General features: G+C 38.9%; 1 protein-coding gene across 9 annotated transcripts in view; it reads left to right on the forward strand.

The window, feature by feature from the left end:
• The window catches only part of Ppp2r2b (protein phosphatase 2 regulatory subunit Bbeta), a 434,540-nt gene that overhangs the window by 182,048 nt on the left and 230,759 nt on the right, over nucleotides 1–21,733 (forward strand). Inside the window, exon 1 of one of the 9 annotated variants that reach the window (XM_058584245.1) lies at nucleotides 16,532–16,602. The exons of the other annotated variants lie outside the window; for them this stretch is intronic. Within the exon in view, the coding sequence (XP_058440228.1) occupies nucleotides 16,566–16,602 (37 nt within the window). The 5' untranslated portion in view covers nucleotides 16,532–16,565. Of the gene's footprint in view, nucleotides 1–16,531; nucleotides 16,603–21,733 lie in introns of those variants that run through there. 9 annotated transcript variants of the gene reach the window in all.

The following is a 21,733-nucleotide window of genomic DNA, read 5'->3' on the forward strand; positions in this document are numbered from 1 at the left end:
AAAATAAAGTCAGCATGATGGTTTGGCCTTTGCAGATCTGGAACTCAGGGTTTCCTAACCAAGGGTCCATCTCTCAAATCTCTATTTTATCTGTGGATATTTATTCCTCACAAGAAAGCAGGTATAAGAAAGACATGGACATAAATGAAATAAATGGAAGTGCTTTGCACAAGGGTATTGGGGATTTTAGTTGGGCTTCCTTTGGGCCAAAGAACCCACTCTTTATTACAGTAGTTCATAGATTTCTAGATCAATCTTCTACTTTCAACTGGAGACACAGAATACTCTCATAAGTGGAGTATTTTAAAATAACTGTTCTTAGTTTCCTTGGCTGTAAAATGGGAGTAACAGTAGGACCCTATAGCTTAGGAAAAGTGATTTGATACAGAGAAAATGCTCAAGACAGTGCCTAGTACAAAGCCAGCCTTCAATAAATGTTCTTAATATGCTACAACAGCTGTTCTTACTTAAGCTTTATCTACACATCAAGGATACTGTCTTTCCTTAGATTATATGTTGATTTGAGGTGATCTTGGTGGGGAAGGGCACCCACCACAGTCTTCTTTTGGCTCATCTGCCAGCCATGGATCTTGTCATTTAGTAATTTTCTTAATGAACTTGCTGATTATATTCTGGCCACAAGAAAGTTCCGTCTTCTGTCAGAAACCTTAAAAAAAAAAAAAAAAAACTGTCCTGTTTACACATATTAAAGGAAGACAAGTTCACTATTTAATGTTTTTCTTCCCTATTACTGATTCATTTTGCCTTTAATTCTTTCAATAAGTATTAATTGAGTTCTGCAGAGGTGATACAGCATGTCCCAATACAGACATGTTCCATATATATCTTCATGGAGCTTTTCATCTGGCAGAGGAGGTAGACATTAGACAAGTAATCTTCCCAGTAAATATGTAGTTACTAGTTGTAATAAGTGATATTAAGGGAAGACCAAGATGCCTTGTAGTTGTGTATGTGGGTCTAATTTAGATTGAGTGTTCAGAGACAACTTCTCACAGACAGTCCTAAGCTGAGACTTGAAAGGTGAGTTCTGAATTAACAAGAGCTGAAGATATTTTAGGTAGAAGGAACAAAAAAAGAGGTACACAGGCCCAGAGACATAGAATCATCTGACAGATTCAGGAATTTGGAAAGATGACTGTGGCTAGAGTATACAGAGCAAGGGGGTTCATGGTGAAAATGAGACTGAAGTCTATAGTCTGACTTGGAACACACCAAAAGCAAGGTGTAGATAAATGGATAGAAATATGATTAATCAGTTATAAAATGTTAATAGCAAAATCCAGATGGGCCTATGTATCATCCCTGTAAATCTTTTATCCACTTTGATATCTGTTTAAAATTTCTCAGAATAAAATACTGGGGAAAAAGATACTAGAGAGGTATTCAGGGACCAGATCACGTTAAGCCTCGTTGACCATAAGGAGTTTGAACTTTATCCAAAAATGGATCGAAAGCCATTAAAGGATTTTGATGGGGAGGAATCTGATCAGGTTTGTCTTTTTAAAAGCTGAGTCTGGTTGCCATGTAGGGTGGGGTCAGAGGACTAAGTATGAAATAAATAGGGACAAAAACTGGGAGATAAATTAGGAGTCCAGGGCTTGATCCTGGAATGGTGGCAACAAAAGAGATGGAGAGAATCCGATGGATTTGAGACACACTATACAGAAAGACTGTGACAGGCTTATTGGTGTGCTAGGTTGGGTGTTTACAGAGAAGATGGTGTTGAACACTACTCCCAGAATTTTGCCATCAGAATGGATGCATGAAGTGAATAGTTAAGGAAACAGGCTTTGGAAATTGATTAGTTTGAGGGACTTATGAGATGTCTGGTTTCACACTGAGACTCTGAGTAAGCAAGCACTTGAGTCTGGACAGGATATACAGATTTGGAATTAAACATCACTAGCATACTAAAGGTAATTAAAACCATGTGAACAAAAGAGATGCCTAGAAGAACATCCCAGGGTAGAATTCCAGGCAGAGTGAGAAATTACAAGGAAACCCATCCTGGGTCCATAGAAAGAAATTGTAGCAAAAAAGACGTCAAAATGGAATAGGAGTCTTGGTAATTAATAATAAACAAATATGAAAATTATTCAAATAATGATATATGGCTATTTTCCAGAAATGTGGTGAAATAATGAGTCCAATCTCAGGTGAGTTGAGTTTAGAGGGTCTCCAAATTTGAGATCAGAGTGACTTGTGAAATGCTATAGCTTCTTAGGGCCACAAGAATTAAAGTGAGAGTAAAGGTCCGGGCCCCCTCCCCCATCCCATGTAAACAAGGGGAAGGTTCAAGAAAATGGCTATTAAAACGAAGATTCAGGGAAGGCATTGGAAAAATAAAAGAAGGTGTAGTCACATGATGGAGAGCTGACTCTAGTTCCCCAAGTTGCTTTGGTATTTGTATGCAAATGCCAGATCAGAATGGTATTTCCAATGCATATGGATGAGTGTTTGAGCTCTCAGAAAAACCTGAAATGGAAGGTGGGAAGAAGCTGCCTTATACTATTGTAAATGACCTTTCTGGGGAAGGGAAATGTTCTGCTACTCAACATAATAACCAGAGTGCATTGAAAATCACTAGCAAGTATTCATTATTAGCATCCAGGTCCCTAGGGGCAATCCAGAGCCCTTTATGAGTGCTGGTCAGAAACGTACCAATGAACCCGGGGTGAATAATATTAGGCCGGTCCTGTCAAAATATTGGTAATGCTCAATGAAAAGTGCACAGCTGTAGACTGACATTCCAAGACTCTGGCATTTGCATTTAAGAAGAAACTAAGGGTCCAATTTAGACACTTAAACTGAGGGAAGAGAGCTAGGACATACAGAGTACTGTCTGCACTCCAGGCACTTTTCCTAGGTGTTGCCCATGTGTTTACTCATTTAATCTCCTTCCACAGCTTTGAGAAAGTGATTACATTAGCCCCATTTTTCAGAATAAGAAACCTGAAGTCTAGAGAACCCAAACAACTTGTACATCAAACATGCTTCTACTGCAGACATGCTTATTTGTAAGTGGTATGATCAGAATGGAACTCCAGGCTCTTCTCTCTGCCCACCATGCTGCCTCTTGTCAGGGTATGTGTGCATGTGTGCGTGCATGTGTGCATGTGTGGGTTTATGCGTGTGTGTGTGTGTGTGTGTGTGTGTGTGTGTGTGTTGAAAGGGTGTTGTGGCATTGAATTCAGGAGCATTCTGCCCCTGAGTTATGTCCTTGACCTTTACATTTTTTTTTAACAATTTTGAGACAGGGTCTCACTAAGTTGCCCAGGCTGGCATCAAACTTGCCATCCTCCTGCCTCAGCCTCTTGAATAACTGGGATTATAGTCATAAGCCACAGCACCTGTCTTCTTGTCAGAATTTTGGGGGTCAAATACAGGTTGAGTTCCACCCTCCACAGACATCTCCTTGATGACCGCTCTGTGCTGCTAGATTCGCTTGAGCCATCTTTCCCCAGCACAGCAGTGTATGACTCTGGGTTTCCCCCTCATCCTGAGAGGGCACTGAGTTCCTTCACCCAGCCAGAATCCTTAGCTAACTTGCTACTCCAGTAGATTGGTTCTATTCCACTAAGAAAAGAAGAAAATACATGTGGAATCGAGCAGTCAAAATGTGAGGACTGATTAGAGTTTTTAAATAGCCTTTTTTATGTGCCTCACCCCGTCCTAAAGCATTAACAAGGTAGTTCCCTGGCGAGCTGAGCTGAGATGGCCATCTATGTGCTCATTCTCCAGAGCAGATGGCATCTCCTCTCACTGTCTGTACCATAGCGAAAGGAGTGGGACAGAAGCAGCTGCATGATGGTAAGTGTCCTTCTGTACACAAAGGTGGAGGTATCTGAGACCTCCCTTTGGCCACAGCTGTTCTCCAGTCTCTCAACCCCCACTGATATGACTTTGTGTTTATCCAACTTTGCCACTGAATTTCCTTCTTTTGCTTTCCAGTATAACTCTAGAATCTGGCAGAAAGTCAGCTCTGCTGTTAACTATCCCGTTGAAAGCACAGATTGTTTCTACAAGGCTTTGTCATATATAACCTAGAAACCCTGCAATGCTTATGCTCCAAGTTCACTAGGGAGCAAGTTAGGAGTGATGATGACAGAAAATATGTGTGTGAAAACTGTGGAAAACTAACTCATATTCACTGGTTTCTTTGGAGAGACGGTCATCATGGGTAATGGGAAGAGCAAATCAGATTGTCAATTCTGTGCTTTAGAAGAGAAGGACTTGATTGCTACAGCAAATGTAAAAAAATGAAGGCTGTGGATATGGGGCAAAAGAATGTGTGGGCTTCAATGGGGCCCCTACAAGCAGGACTTAACCTGGGAAACCTGGGGTCTGCTAGATGCAGTATGTCTCCAGGAGGCAGATATAAATGAATACACACTTCCTATTTTATTTGCACTGTGATTTTTGTCCCACTCAATATGTCTTAAAGATCTTTCCATGTCAGAAGCCCTGTGTCTGTCTGTGCTTTTTAATGATTGTGAAGTGCTCCATGGTATGACTGTTTCCACCATTTATTTAGCAGTTCCCCTGTGAATAGATACAAAAATTGTTTCCAGGTTTTATATTACATAAGATGCTGCAGTGATTGTGGTGTGTGTGTGTGTGTGTGTGTGTGTGTTTTCAAATGTTCTCTTTTCTGATTTTATCACCTTGAAAACTGAGATTCTGGTTCCCATTTCTTAGTAGAATGGCAAGAAGAAATCTCTGGTCCTCCACTTATTCTCTGTGTAGCCCTGCATCAGGCACCTAATCTCAAGAACCTGAATTTCCGTAGTGTGGACAATGAGGACACCAGGTGTACCTGTTTATATGTGCACAGTAACTGTGTCTTCTAAAGCCATTATAGATGTGAGGGTTAGTAAGTAAGAATAAATAGTGGGCAGTGGGGGAGGGCTTTCTGTGTGCCAGGGACAGGTTTTTGTCCTTAACTGGTTTTTTTTTCCCCCTCATTTATCCTTACAGTTCTATAGGCTGATACTGTTCTTATCCCCCTTTAAATGAAACACTGAAGCAGCATAAGATTATTACACAACAGTAAGGGAGACAGAAATCACATCCAGGTCTGTCTGATGCTAAACTCTCTGTTTTTAAACACTGCAACAGACCATCTCAATTTTGTATGTGAACACACCTGCTGAAAACAAAAGCCATGCTGTTGACACAGAGAAAAGGCTATTCATTTTTCTAAAGAAATATACTTTTGAATCACTACTGATACAAAGTGTCCAATTTTTATCATGAATTTGAAAATGAACTGAGAAAAAAAATTAAAGGCAATGCAGTATCGTAAGCAGTGATGTGAAATGTACGTCAGCAGCCCTGGGTAGGATTCCCAGTCCTGCCACCATAATTAGTCACTTTTACTCTCTGGGCTTTAGTTTCCTAATCTACTAATAATGAGGTTGAGGGTGGGGGAGGGGGAGGGATAGTCTCTGTAGGTTTTACAGGCTCTAAGTTTCTATGATGGTTTATATCTGTCTCTGGTATGTTCTGCTGTCATGCTCCGAGTGGGACTGGGAGAACACAGACATAGGCTCCCCGTGGCTCTAAGTGGCCCCAGAATTCCAGGTCTTGCTATACTTCCTTCAAGGGTCAGATCATCCTTCTGGCAAGAAGGCTCTGGTGCAGCCAAGAGGAGGAGCCAGAAAGGGAACCGTCTCCTTGCCAAAAGCTGCTGCAGATGGAGGAGCCAGTCTGTCTGGGCAGCCCATGACTTTGAGAGGAGCCATTTGGCAAAGTTTTTGGCAGGAGCTGCCTTGCAGCATGAATGCTGGAGACAGTCCTGGGCTGGAGTGAATCGGGGATGCAGCAAAGGTGGCTGGTGGAACAAATAACCATCTGGTGAGCAGGGTGCTGCTCATCTTGCTGCACTGACAGGGAAGAGCAAGTGCCAATCGGTGAAGCTAAGCCCTCGGTGACATGATCTGACAGGCACAATAGAATTTCTCCTCTGCTGTTGTATACTCCATGGGCCAGGGGCTATAAATCCCATGTGAACTTGGCTCTTTCAGAAATCAGGAAGGCCCCAATATCCTCCAATGTTACAAAGCAGGGGAGAGAATTCATCAGTTCACAACAAAAATGTATTGCCAGGTGCTATGCCGGATGTGCTGGGATTGTGCTAAAGTATAAGACTGTTGTTCTTCTTCTCAAACATCTTCCCATCTATCTATTTGGCCAGATGATGCTCTGTCCTTCTGGAGATGTAGTTAACCACGTAAGCGGGGCTGTGATCAGAGCCTGCCTGGATCTACACCCACCGCTGGCAATAGGAGCTCTGCGTCCTTGGACAGGTCATGCTGTCTTTTTGAGTATTTTTTTAATCTACAAAAATATGGCAGGAGATGAGGCAACCTGTTTTTGCTTATATGTGAGAATTAAATAAATGCAAAAGGATCTATACCTCATGCATTTAGGACCAAGAGTTGAAAATGAATTCAAAATATTAAGGCAAGGAGTTATCAATAATGATATACCTATTTTAAACAGCATTCATTCATTTTGATGAAAGGTCTAATGAAGAATTGAGAATCAAGACCTTTAAGTATGGATTTTTTTTTAATTTTGACCTTTTCAAATTTTATTTAATTTTTATTTATTTATCTTTTATAATTAGTTACACATGATAGAAGAATGCATTTTGATTCATTGTACACAAATGGAACATAAGTATGGACTGATGATTGGGGGCTATATTTTTTCTTGTACAGACCACACCCAGAATCACAAAGATCATGATTTTATTAATTTGAGATTGAGTGAGAGTACGGACACCTTACAAGCAATCTTACTACAGATTTTTATGATTGTTCCCCAAATTTATAGCTACTACACTTAATTTAACAGTTCTTTGTCATCGTTTGAAAGCATTCAACTAACTTTTCATATGAAATCACCATTCTCTTTCTTTTGACACGTTTCATCATTTTCCATGATACTTCATTAAATAACAAGTATAACCAGCATTGAGAGATTTGGGAACAAACACAACTGAATCTCAGTCAACATGCAACTCAACCTGAAAAGTTGACGTGCTTATACACCTCCTAGATTCACCTTATGTATAGATTTTCCTATTGGCCCATTTCTTAAAAGGTTTGCAAGGCATGTTTTTATCTAGTGAGTCAGCTACTTAGAAGATCGCTAAAAGAGTTCCTATTGCAATTATGAGGTAGAAGAGCTGCTATATTCTGAGTGCTTATGACATAGCAGGAATTGGACCTGTATGTGACCCAGTATGCATTATGTATAGATATACCATATATGGGTTACATGCATATATGCTGAGTATATGATATGTGTGTGTGTGTGTGTGTGTGTGTGTATTCCTCAGAAGTGTATATAGTTGAAGCTGAATTAGATGAGACTTTTAAGTATAATTCACCATTGTTTATCCATCTCCTAGTACAGTGCCTGGCAAATAGCAATTTATTACACATTTATTGAGGAAATTAAGAAAGGAAGAAATTGATTTTTATTTTATTGATGAAGAAACTGAGGCTTGGAAAGTTTATGTAATTGATCAGTATTGATCAGCTAACCTGGAATGTAAATTCAGGTATGAACAAAGAAATACATGTTCTGGGACTTTGTAGCTCAGTGGGAGAGCACTCTCTTGGTATAGATGAGGCCCTGAGTTCAATCCCGAACTCCACAAACACACATGCACACACACAAAAGTATGTTCTTAGGGAGAAGCTTAGATATATTACAATAACTTCTATTGTATGAAACTCTTGGACATATAGTTAGGATTCCATATTACCCAGAGAATAATCTAATAGGATGAAAATGTGATATTATCTCCATTTCATACATGTATATGGATGTTCTATAAAAGGGTTTAGTAAATTTTTCCTGAAAAGGGCCAGATCATAAATATTTTAAGCTTTCTCTGTCCAGGCTATACAACTTATCCATTGTAGAATATAGGCATGGTTGTGTTCTAGCCAAACTCTATCTACAAAATCAGATGGTGATCTGTAGACCGTAGTCTGCTGACCCCCATTCTAAAAAAAAAAAAAAAAGAAAGTTACTAAGAACTAATAAAAGTTCAAAAGATATTTATCTTCCAAGTGAGTGAGTGCAGTTAGTGCTGGAGGAAAGTTTAACTGACCAGGTAGAATGTAGGGGGTGAAGGGGCCTTGGGGAATGCTGGCAAGTGGAGAAGAGTGGCAAAGGCTTTGCTTATTGAGGCCTGGAGTGTTGTGATGATAGGCGATAAAGGAAGGCAAGAATGGCATGTTAGTTGAGCAGATGGACTGGAGGATAGAGATAGTGTTTGCTGGCTCATGGAATCCCCATCATAGCCATAGCTCATTCTAAGTAGAGTCCCTCCAGTTGTTCACTCAGCACTCACTTAAAAAATATTTATTATATAGTAGGCACTGTGCTTAAATAATCTAGATATACAATAAAAAATCAGATCTAGAACCTGATTCCATGGAGTTGGTGTGCTATTGAGAAGATACATACTAAATAAACACAAGCATGACCATAAACATAAATCTTGTGAAATACTATGTTGGCGGGGGGAGTCTATGAGAAAGCAAAGTACAGCTCACTGATAAAAATTTATACTGCAGAGAAAATTCTATATCTCCAGGCATCATAATCATTATAAGCATTTTCTATATATTTCTTCTCAGGCTTTGTGTGTGTGTGTGTGTGTGTGTGTGTGTGTGAGAGAGAGAGAGAGAGAGAGAGAGAGAGAAAGAGAGAGAGAGAGAGAGAGAGAGAGAGAATGAGTGAATGCTGGAATTATATATAAAATGGTATCATGTCTAGTTTTGACCTCACCACATAACACTATGAGCACTTTTCTCCAACATCCAATAGTTGATCCATAGTTTTATCATCCACCAAATGCTGGAAATTTATGTTATTCCACTTTTGCTATCCTAATTGTGTGATAAATAATGGCATGACTCTAACTCATGTGTTTGGTTATTTTTAGAGTAAGTTTCTAAAGGCACAATTGCTGAGTTAAATGATATGAATAGTTAAGTTTCTAGATAGTGTTCATAAGTTGCCTTCTAAACTAGTAATTCCAGACTGGGGGTATAGCTCAATGGTAGAGTGCTTGCCTAGCAGGTGCAAGGCCTAGGTTCAATTCAACACATTAAAAAAGGCTTAATTTGTAATCGTAGGTGTCCTTCCCTACCATTGTTTCATCCACATTTTGCCTACAACTCATATTGGCACAGGTTTTTAGGGTGTTCACATTATTCCAGAGAAGTTGTATGAGCTAAAGATTGGAAAAAAATTTCATAAAGATGTAACCACTGACTTTTGATTCCTTAGGCCTTGTTCCTCTAGAGCTCCAGGTTCTCTGCTCCTTCCAGAGACAAGAAGCAGGTATAATCCTCAGCTTCTGCCATTAAGTACTTAGGTGAGCAGTTAGGTCCCTGGGATTCAGTGGCCCACCCATGTTAAATAAAATCACTTTCATGGTTTCAGGGCATCATTTGTAGATAAGTACATGGAACCTGGTGACCCAGAAATGTTAATTTTCTTAAAACTGATAAGTAGGTAACTTCAAAGAATGATTGACCTAGTAAGAAAGCAGTGTGGTTGTTTAATGAGCAAACCTCTCTTGGGCTATACAATTGAAATTTCTGAAACTAGTGCTCACTTTTTTAGGGGGGGGGGCGGTATACTATGTGTAGTTGAATGCAATTTGAACCCAGGCAAAGCTGAGAAAACTGAACACTACCTATTATTGTCTTGACACTTTAAAACATCTTCAGTTTTCTCCTCAAGCCTGGCACCATGACTTAATGTAAATGAAAAATACAAATCTTATAAATTACCAGGGGGGTTGGTTTTTTTTTAACAAGAAAGTATGTTTGTGCTCTACATTTCAGTAGTCTTTGGGGTTACAGTTGGGGGTCAATGTGAAGTCCCAATTCATTTGACTTGAGAATTTGGGGGCATTTTTCCCTCTCTAAAGTGTCTTGAGGGCTTGAAGTAAGAATACTAAGTTCTTTGAGACCCGCCCCTTTCCTGCTCCTGGCACTAAGGATTAAATCCAGGAACCTGCACATGTTAGGCAAGTGCTCTACCACTGACCCATACCCTAGCCTACTCCTCCCCCTTTTTATTTTGAGAGTGTCTCACTTAATTGCCCAGGCTGGCCTCAAACTTGATATCCTCCTGCCTCAGCCTCCTGAGTAGCTGGTTATTCCAGGGTACCACATCCAGTTGGGAAATTTTTTTTTAATTTAAAATTTTTATAAAGGTAAAAAAATGATACTCAGTATAATATTACCTACATGCTCAGTACATAAAAGGTAAAAGGATAGATGGATGGACAACTGAGTGGATAAATGCTTGTGATTAGTAGTTGATCCAGTTGCCTCTTCAGAGGATTAAAAATGTTAAAGCAACTTCTAGAAACACTAAGTTTCCATGGAAGATTTGGGAGTCTGATATAAAAATCCACCTGTCATTCCCTTTTCTTCTAAGAGACAAGTGGGATGCTGTGAGACAGTATTGATTAAAATGACACAGGTTTGTGGGGAGGGGCTTCTGGAACTCATCAATGGCACCAATTTAAGAAGCGAAAATAGAATGTGGGGGTAGGGGAAGACTCAGCCCAGAACTCTGAGCTAATAGAAGAGATCAGGGGCAGTTCACTGCTTCCAACCTTCCAATGACTGATTCTAATCCCTTCTCCTGTCCCCTTGTGGGGTCAGAGATCAGAAACTTGCTGAGTTCTCACCAGGACCTGAACTCTATGCTGTGGTGAAGAATGCAGAAGCAGTCTGATTATCATACTGCGCATCTGCTGCCAGCATGCTTACTCAGTCCTGAAGCTTCCTCAGCACAATTGGAGATGGAAATTTTCTGATCAGAATTTTTCCTATAAGTCTAAGAAATTTGGACTTGAGCCTGTTATGCAAGCCAGATCTTTTCTTTTTCCAGTTACTTGACAAGCAGGTCGCGTTTGAGTCACTCATAGGGTTGGCCCTGATTTAGACATTGTCATATGCTGAAAAAGAAAAAAAAAAAAAAGTTTTCTTTCATTTGCCCCTTTAAGAAGATTAGTCTGCTCACAATTTTCTCCTGTGCTTTTGCAGTTTACTGTTTCCTGCCGGCCTCTCATCTTCTGAGAGTCTCCTGGCTCATCTTCAGCCACCAAGGCTGCCTTGTGCTGGGTCCCCACTACTGTAGGCCATTCCCATTTCTGCGCCTTGATGTGTGCTCTTTCCTCTTTCCTAGTACCTACAAGCTCTGTCTCCATTCCACATTTTTTTCAAGAAGTTTTTTTTTTCCCCCCTGAATGTTTTCAAGTTCTTTAATCATCACAGTTCCATGAGGTAATGGATGAGGCAGATCCTGCACATTGTCACCCTGACAATACAGAAAATTCCAGAAGGCAGTGGCCACATCTTCTTAAGTTTGCCTTGTAATACAATCTTGGCATGTAGGTGCTTAGTTCATGATTTTTTTTTTAACTTGATTTCAATTTAAGAGTAGACTGGTGACTTCTCTCTAGTTAGGACTGCAACCTACATATTCTTTACTTGGGTATTTACTTTTGTAGATTCCTGTGAACATATTGAATCTAGGTTCTCTATCCTCCACTGAAGTTGAAAGATAACAGGGGAGATGTCAAAAAATGTGCTATGTGATTTTTTTTTTAATCACTTAGAATCTCTACCAGCTAATTAAGAGCATAACCTATTATTTATTCTTTCATCCATTTATTTATTCATGTGCTTGTTCTTTCATTCTATTCTTTAACCACTCAGCAAGTATTTATTAAGCAACTGAAACCTCATTCGTGTTGTAGGAGTTGGTATATAATGAAATCAATAAAAAATATCTAAAATGTTATTAATATTGGCTATGAGGGGGGGAAGAAACATATAAGCAAAAAAAGAGTATATTTTAAAGATAATTAAGGTAGGTCATATCCATGATTAAAAGTGTATATATATTGTCATTGCTCTGATATGAAATTCTGTATGGGTACATAAAGAATACTATGAAATAGATGGCTACTGAAATATTAATGATGCTTATATCAGGCTGATAAAATTTTAAGTAATTTCTACTATTTATCTTTATTTCCTCCAGAGTATGACAGTTTGAATAAGTACATACATTGTTTACATAATAACAATAAAGCCGTCACTGTGTTGAAAACAATTCACGAAGGGTCTACTATTACAGAGCACTAGTCTCTGGATATCAATGTAGTAAATATTCACTGTGTTCTTCCTTTTACTTTGAAGACACATTTCTAATTCTTCAACTGAAAATCAGTTTGAACCCTGGAAGAGTAGTGATAAGGATTCTAGGGACTGTCAAATTCTGTAGCAAGAATCCTTCTCAGTGTCTCTTACCTGAAGGTGAGTGAAAGGGTTTTGGCAATGAGCTTGGCCTTTGGTTCAGAACCCCTTTGGTCTTTGCCTCTTGGATGAAAGAAGGGTAAGATGATATCTCAGCCAATCTTTTCATATGAGGCCTGGGCAAGGGTCTGGATGAGTCAGTGAAAATCAATTGTCATGATGGAAAACCCATTTAAGAAAAAATGTCCTAGAGCCAGCAGGTCAGAGCTGGCTCCTCTGCACAAGAAAGATCTCACAGTCTGTGTTTATTGACACAGAAGGTGGTTTTAATTACCCTGAAGGAATTTCTGGCATGTTTTGCCAAAGCTAGTCTTAAAATGTTTAATCAATGGATTAGTGACAAGCAGACCTACTGGAGAGGTCTGCACATGGGTGTAGCCGCTCAAGAGTAGTATATTGCAGTGTGGTTATTAGTGACAGAGTATGGCCATGTTTTATCAGAGAAGCAGGAAAATGCTACCATTCACTCATGTGATGATCTTGGCTGTGGGAAATAATAGTGTGTTTTACATCTGAGAAGCCTTGGTTTTCTTCCTTGATTTCATGATCCAAGCAACTTGCATGGTTTCAGTGCCCTCAAAAGTAAACTTGGTAAGATGCCCTTGAGCAAGAATCAGAACAATTGATCAAACATTTTTTCTAACTCCACAAGTAGTGACTTGAAAGAATGAATATGCTTTTCTAAATATAGGCCCAAGGAAAATTAGTAGTTAGACTAGCATAAACTTCGCTTTAGTTAGACCTATTCTTGATGACCTACAAAATATTTTAAGAACCAGAACAGGAAAAATAGAATGGTATCACATCACAAACCATTTTAATCCATCACAAGCTGAGGATTAACCATTGTCCAAGGTAAATGTAAAGTTATAAAAAGAAATGTTTTCCTTGCTTTTCATGTCTTAGCTTTTGAATTGCTTGGTTGAATGCCACCAACAGGTGTAAAATCAGTTAAGAATAGTATTCAATATTGTGTTTTATCTGTCTCTCCAAGGTGAACTCCAGGTAGAATTTTTCCCCCCTACATAAAATTGTCCTTCACGCTATCTCCTTTCACTACAGAGCAGACAAATTCTACTCTAATGTAGGCAGGCAAGAGAGAATAACGTGGTACCTTGAAATTTGAATAGGAATCCAAGGTGTCTTTGGCAAAACACATTGAGCCCCTCTTATTGAGCTTCTGAGGGTACCTATGTCTTGTTCATTGGCATAGTGGGCTGGTGATGTTCTTCACTGATTATCATAGAAAGGTGTCTCTGGCTATCTCCTATTAACAGGAGCTATTTGGGATTTGCCACATTCACAGGGAAGTAAGGCCATTAGAAACAAATCCCCTTCAACTGTCAAAACAATTTAGCAAATAGTTCCACTGATGTTTTTGGTACTGCTGATAATTTCCAACTTTAAAGAATCCTCCTTCCTCTTGCTTTTAAATTAATCTATTAGTAAACCAACTTGACCGAATAGGTTGATCCAAAATGGAGCAAGGAAGAAGCTACTTAAAACAATAATGTCATTTTATACTTGTGAAGAACTTTTAGATTTCTGCAGTGTATTTTCACAGCTTTTATCTACTATTGTACAACAAATATGAAGATCAACTTTTATTTATTCTCATTTCCTCAGTGAGAAACTCCATTGGAGTTGATCAACTTGCTTATAATCACATACCTAATTTATGGTAGAGAAAATACTAAGGTCCAGATATTCTCATGCCTAAATCAGAGCTGTTTCCATGATACTAGAAGACTAGATAAGTCATCTCTCAATAAAGTCCCAACTAGACAAAATCTCAGAGCCTTGGAAAAAGGTGCTCATTTTTGCTGAATCTCCACAAGATGGTGGCTACCGACATTCTTAGCATGAAGTTCTATGGCTAGAGCAACTTTGTGTACTATAGCCTCTTTGTTCTTCTGAATCCTGATGGTTTGTTTGGTGTGTACTTTTGCACCATGTCTTCCATTCCACTTCTAAGAAGTCATGAGTTTTTTAGCTTCCACATGAATGCAAACATGCACTATTTATATTTTTGTGCTTTGGCCCCTTGAATGTTGGGCTTGGGTATAAGATGTGTTTCATTGCTAAGATCATTCATTATTGCCAAGTGGAAGTCTTGGGGGCTACCTTTCTGGCCCATTATGCAAACCTCAAAGAGCAAAACTTTGGTAGTGAAGAAGCCAGTGGAGTTGGTTCTATTTCAAGGCTGTACACTGCACCCAAATATCTAACTCACAAATATCTGTTATTGGAACAAGTAAGAAAAGGTGTTCTAGACAGCTCTTCACTGACACAACTCTCATCCCCAGAAATGTAATGTAAAGACGAAGAAGCTACATTTGATGCCTAATTTTTACACACAATGTTTATCTTTTGCCTTGTCTCCATTTCATTATGTGAGCAGTGAAGTCTTTAGTAAGAATATGGGCTTATGAAATTATCAACCACAGCTGCCCATACGTAAAATTGGGACAATAATAGTAACATGCTTCTGTGGTGGTTGTAAGGATTGGCCCAACAGTTGTCAATTGCTAGTTCAGTCCCCGATGTGCATTGAACATTAAATAAATAGTTGTTTGGTTGTTTGTCATATTTCTAGAAGACTTACATGGTCATAAGTGTTATTTGCACGGACCATATATTCTTCCTACTCTTCTAATCCCTAGGACTCAGGATTCACTAAAAGATATACTTACATGGGTAAGAACAGATTCTGTAAATGACTGGGTTTGTATTCTGGCTCTATCACTTACTAGTTCTCTGTCTTTTCAGACAAATTATTTCAACGCTCTAAGACCAGGTGCCTCATCTCTAAAATGAATATAACAGTGCTGCACTTCATAAGGTCATTGTGAATATAAAATACAGCTGTGCATGTAATGTACTCAGGTCAGCCCCAGGTACAAAGTGTGTAGTATTTTCTAAGTAATGTTAGGTTGTATTTCCACTAGTGTTAGTACAGTTATATCTATGTCTTAAAGTATAACATTTCTGTTGAAAGAAGTTGTTTTTACTATAAAACAGTAAAATAAGTTAACACCCCAATCTTAGTCTTTGATCCAGTATCACTTCTGGGTTGTAGCAATTTGCTCCCTTTTAAATAATAATCTCTTGGGCTGGAATTTTGTGAGAATTTCAGCCCATCATTTCCCTTTTCTGAATGTGAAATAAAGCACTAAGTAAAGTAAAATCCATTATCTATTCTATGCACCATCAGTAAGGTAGTTTTTAAAGGCAATAGCTTTAAGTTATTAAAAATTAATGCCAGCAGGTTAATTATAAACCTCTCTTTCTGTATTAATGGTATGTTGAAGCTTCCCATTAAGGCATAATTTTGTTTTGCTTTTTATTTTTTTAATCTTGCCTTTTAAAAAATTGTTTCTCCTTGTACTACTTTATTCAGAGCATACATCTGAACACTTTCAGAGAAGGGAGCTGTGTCTCTTTATTCCCTCAGCTGCTGGGGATTGAACCCCAGGCCTCCCCTAGTGCAGCTGTTTCTAATCAGTGAGATGACATGCTGCAGCTTCTGAACAGTCCAGCCGAACGAGTTGTTCTGTACCAGAATAGTCCTTCTAGTTTCCCCTTTGCTCCTAGCCCTGCGCTCGCTATAAAGCTCTGGACCCCAAGTATTAACTTCCTGCTTTGGGGACCCCCTTTAACTATGTGAAGACCCCTCTCCTCACCACTGCAGCCTCCACAGAACCCCAGATGCATTCAGCAGTTGTTTTCAGTTCATATACATTGGAATCACCTGATGTGCTTGTTAACTACCAATTGCCAGGCACCGCCCCTAGTGTTTCTGATATAATCTGTCTGTGACTGGGAGCCTCGGAGGGTTTTCTCAGTTCCCCGGATGGTGATGTTGCTGCTGCTGATCCAGAGCTGCTGCTCCATGTCCTCGAAGTCAGAGGGCAGTCCACCCGCAGTTGAAGGGACAGAGCACAGGAAGATTTTTGTGGTGTTGACTGTGTCACCTCAATAGTTTTGCAGGCCAGAGCCTCCTCACCCAGGCTGACTGGGGAGGGGGAGACGTAGGGGAGTGTGTAAGTATGCCTGTATGTTGCCAAAATTGAAGCATCGCTACCTCCTGGAGTCTGGATCTGAACCCCGTGTTTGTCACAGGAGCCAAAGGAGAGCCCGAGACAGAGAGTAGTGGCACAATAATGAAGCATGAATTATCCAGATGAAAGCACCTATGGAAATAAAGGTATTAGTATTATTATTTATACTTACTGTTCTTGATATAATAGCAATAATGATGTGCTGCTTAGTTCACTTAAGTTGTACCCTGAGACCCCAGTAAATTGATTCATATTTTTAAACAGTTATTATACATGAAGCTGGGTGCAGTTGTGCATGCTTGTAATCCCAGCGGCTGAGGAGGCTGAGGCAGAAGGATCACGAGTTCAAATGCCAGCATCACAGCCTCAGCAACTTAGTGAGACCCTGCGTCTAAATAAAATATTTAAAAGGGGCTAGATATGTTGCTGAGTGGCTAGGTGCCCCTGAGTTCAATCCCTGCTACCAAAAGTAAATAAATAAATAAATAAATATACACACACACACACACACACACACACACGAGAGAATAAGACATAGTTTGACTTAATGAGAATGTATTTTAACAAAAAAATACATGGAGATGATAAATTATGACTGATTTTGAAATTACCAGGAGAGAATGTTGGTTAGACAAGAGTGGAGTCTGCTTTATTGGTTCTGGACAGACAGGTCGAATAGGCTAGTGAACAACACAAATATTAATTGCTTGAACAAACAAGTAGACAATATGGCCATCGTACTTTGTATATAATGAAGAAAGAAAGACTCTCCATAAATGGGAAATTTTGAAGGAGAAATCCATTTAGAAGTCACTGTAGGAAAAACAGTAATCACACACCTGTATTAAATAATTGGAAACCCTCTCATGGTAACCCCTAAGGAGCTGCACCTGTTTGGCTGAAGTGGCATGAAGACATCAAACTGTATGTGATGAGGCTATTTATCTTTATGGTCTTCCTATTTGGCTGTATACTTGAGTTCTGGGGGAAATTTTTGTACAAAGAACTGTATTTGATTTAAGAAAAAGAATCATCAGAGGTCCTCCCTAAAGGTGGAGTTTGTAGTAAGGTTGACATGAACTTTGAGACATATGGAAGGGGAAGACTCAGAAGCACTCCCTTTCAGAAAGGAATAGGAAAGAAAAGCTCCCCCCAAATTGCTTATCATAAGACAAATGAAATTTAAAGTGGTCAAAGGTCAAAAAGGGAAGAAATGCAAGTGCAGTTGTATGTGCATGTATATTTGTGTGTGTGTGTGTGTGTGTTTGTTTGTGTGTACCCTCCATCAGCCTATGGGCGGGGGAAGTGTCAGGCATTAATGTCCTGAAGGAGCCATGCAACCTTTTATTTTATTTTTTTTGAAATATTTATCCATTTATTTTGAAGTCACCAACACTCCTCTAAGGAGTGTTGAAGCAAAGAATGAGTAATTGGAATTATCTGGGCACTATGCCATGAACTTTGTATGGGTCAAGTGGGTAAATCCTCATCTTCTCAGTACTTAGATCCTGGAGGACCTGTGTCTGTCCCCCAGCCTTGGGGGACCTGGGAAAGCCTTAGCCAGTTCTGGATGCTCCCACTTAGGCAAAGAGGAGCCTCTTTGACAGCTCAGGAGGACTTCTTTTACTTCTTTTTTCTTTATTTCTTTTCTTCTTTCTTTCTTTCTTTTTTTTTTTTTTTGTTGTTGTTTTTGGTACCAGTATTGGACCCAAGGGCACTGGACTCCATGCAAATTACATACACATATATATATATATATAAAATAATTTTTTTTGGCAGTGCTAGGAATAAAACCCAGGCCCTCACACATGCTAAGCAAGTATTCTAACACTGAGCTACGTTCTCAGTCCCCTCTCGATGATAGCTCTTAATGTGGTTTTTAAATGTAAGATGATAAGAGACCAGGGTTTACTTTTAAATAACACCTGGGTGTGTATGTGGTATGAGGTGTAGTTCAGCTCTTCCCTGGCTATAGAAAATTTAAAATCTTGTCAGACCTATTTTAATAAAGACTTTATATCTCTTGTAATTTCAATGTACCTTTTTTTAATCACTTAATACCAACCAGTAGCACTTTCAATGAATTCCAATATGATATTGATTGAAGATTTGAGTTTTATCTGGTTGGTGATACTATAATGAGATGAAACTGGGCATGCTTAGAATGGATTTCCAACATTTATGCCCCTTATTCTTTTTCCAAGAGGGAGAGAAAGAGAAAGGATTGAAGTATTGTGTTACTTGGTAGTATCTGTTATGTCAGACTCAAATTTTTCAAAGCACAAAATCTGCTAGTGAAAGACTGTTGAGTCAGAATTTTAAGAGCTTGTGAGGAAGAATAGCAAGAATGAATACCTACCTATCACTATGCCTCATCAAACCCAAATGTTCCTGAAAAATCCTTTTAAAAATACAAAGATGGTGCCCTTTCAAAATGCTAAGAAGTTGGTAACTATGTAAGTGTTGTGTGTCATTTAGTGAGCAAATGTGAGAGATAAGATGAGCATGCGTGTGATAATAGAATGTGAAGTCACTTCAAGGTATTGTTTTTCATGTTTAGCCACTTTCTTCAGAAATGCAATCCACTCAAATTTGGTTAAGATTGCCTTGAATTCTCAACAAGAGATTAAGATTATTTAATAACTATCTAAGGCATGAAACCAAAAATGTCTATCTCTGATTTCCCAAAATATGCTCTAATAAGAAATAATGCTTCAATATGTAGCAAAAATTGGTATGAAGAGAGTTTGGCATCCATTCTTAATTTGTTATTTGTTGAGCACCTAATTAAGTAATGGCAGTTACTATTTATTGAGCCCTTATTATGTGTTATATGGGGTTCTAAACTATTGAGATTTAAGGTAGGTGCTGTAGTAAGTGTTTGCAATTGGGAAAACTGAAGCTTGGAAAGGTAAGGTAACTAGTTCAAGTTCACCCTGAAAGTAAATAGAAAAGCCAGGATTTGAAAACTAACAAGTTTGATTTTATTTTTATTTATTTATTTTTAAAATTTTTTTTTAGTGTTGATGGACCTTTATTTTATTCGTTTTTTTATATGCAGTGTTGAGAATTGAACCCAGTGACTCACACATGAGAGGCAAGCACACTACCACTGAGCCACAACCCTAGCCCCAACAAGTTTGATTTTAATGGCTGCATTTTTGCATCACTCCCTTACCTAATTCATAATCTTTTCCATAAGGTTGATATAAAGACTAACAGGATAACTGATCACAAAGGGCCTTTTAAATTGCATGGAACTTGATGCTTTTCCTGTGCCTGTTGAGCTGAAGCAAGTGTCAGGTGTTCAGAAGCTAGTCCAGAATAAAAAGTAAAAGTGCCGGTGGTGCTATGTGGACGGCCATAGTTTCCTTGTTAGAAATACCTCTGATTTGATGGTTGGCATGCCAGTAGTCATGAGTGGCATTCCCTTGGGGACCTTTTTATGAGACAGCAGGACATTAGATGAGCTGGATCATGGGCTTACTCCTAAGTGGTATTTGTAAGTAATTGTTAGTGCTCAAATAACTGGGCATGGTGGCGTATGCCTTAACCCCAGCAGCTCGTGAGGCTGAGCCAGGAGGATTGCAAGTTCAAAGCCAGCCTCAGCAAATTAGCAAGACCCTGTCTCAAAATGAAATATATTTTTAAAGGGCTGGGGATATGACTCAGTGGTTAAGTGCCCCTGGGTTCATTCCCCAGTATCAAAAAAGAGGAAAAAAAAAATAAAGTGCTCAAACATTTCTGAGATTGGTAATTCCTGTTTATAAATCCATGCCCCTCTATACTGCTCAGCACAAAGTGAAACAGAGGTTTGGCAATTATCCAAATCTTTTTAAGAATCTTGGTTCCTAATATGAATAATCCAAAGGTCCAATTGGACTTCTAAAATTTCTGGGTTACCCATTTGATGATTGTGTTCTGTACTCTGCCTCCACTTTTTTTTTTTAAACCAGACTCTTCCTGTCCCTTCTATATTTCTGATATTCCTCAAGGTACTTCCTGCATTTATCTGGACTCTAATTAGCCGTTATGCTGTGTATTGAGGATTGTCTGTTCTGGTACCACAGAAGCCGGTCCGTATTGTTGGCCAGTGTATCAGTCACTAGGGGTTATAAAGAATGATGGGAAAGAGGCAGTTGCAAATCTTTTGGCACAAAAAATACATCTTCACTACAAAGGGAATAGCTGATTCTCCAGTACTGCAGGACTACAATGAACCAAAATAATGAAGTCTTCTGCATCATAGTTCAATTCCAAAGGTTAATTGTTAGCTTGTTTTAGTCTTGCTTGAGACCAGATAAGGGAGTTTTCCCTTTGAAGACGCGACTGAGCTAGTGTGAAAGGCAAGGATGTCATTCAGATACATATGAAATGCAAACAGTCTCATGTATTAATGGTCACTAATGACCTGTAATCAAGCTATAATTTGTTAGGTTGAAAGCAAATTGGTTTTTTGTTCAGAAGTGTAAACAGAAGACATTTTAATTCAATCTGTTGATTGTCCTTCTCAACTGGTGACAGTGGACTGAATGGTTACTCTTGAGATGTAGTACTCTGAGGTGTCCAGAGTTAGTTCCTGAGTCTCCCAGCTTCCTTGAGCCTCACAATCCTGCAGCCTTAGTCAAAGGGGATGGAGGAAAGGATGCTATTCTTGGTGATTTTTCTTCTTGATAAGATAGCAACTTCAGTTTCAATTTTCTCTTTCAACTTTACTCTGGTCTCATACTTCAACTGACTAACTTTCTCAAAGCATCACCATTCACTCAGCAAAGATTTTAACACAGAAATATAGAGGGCCATTGGAGCTGTAAATACTCCTATGTCTGAAGGTTCATAATGGTTATCAAGAGAATCCTCACCCATGCTTTGTAAAATTTACATTCTCTCTTTTAATGTCTTTAATATATTGTGTACCCCTACACTGTGTGTTACTCATCCCTCAAACTCTGTTGAGATACGCATCTTAGAGAACAAGGCCCTTTGATCTTTTGGAGTGCACCCAAACTGACAATAGAGGAGGCAAAGGGGAAATACTGGGGAGTGAATATGAGACAGTGAATATCTCCATTATGAATAATTATAATGCAATTATTTTTTAAAAAATGGGGAAAGACCGGCAGTGGAAATGTCAAGAAGTTATAGTGACTCCTTGGAATATCTAGACCTTATTTTCCTGGTTGTTTATTTAAGAAAATGCATATATATAAATGCTATGGAAAATGACACTAAAACATAAAATTCTTTAATCCTTCATGAAGTAAAAAGAAAATATTC

The sequence above is a fragment of the Marmota monax genome, unplaced genomic scaffold (genome assembly GCF_021218885.2).
Source record: "Marmota monax isolate L192 unplaced genomic scaffold, Marmota_monax_Labrador192_F-V1.1 WCK01_AAM20220418_F8-fsc00006, whole genome shotgun sequence".
NCBI classification, from domain to species: Eukaryota; Metazoa; Chordata; class Mammalia; order Rodentia; family Sciuridae; genus Marmota; species Marmota monax.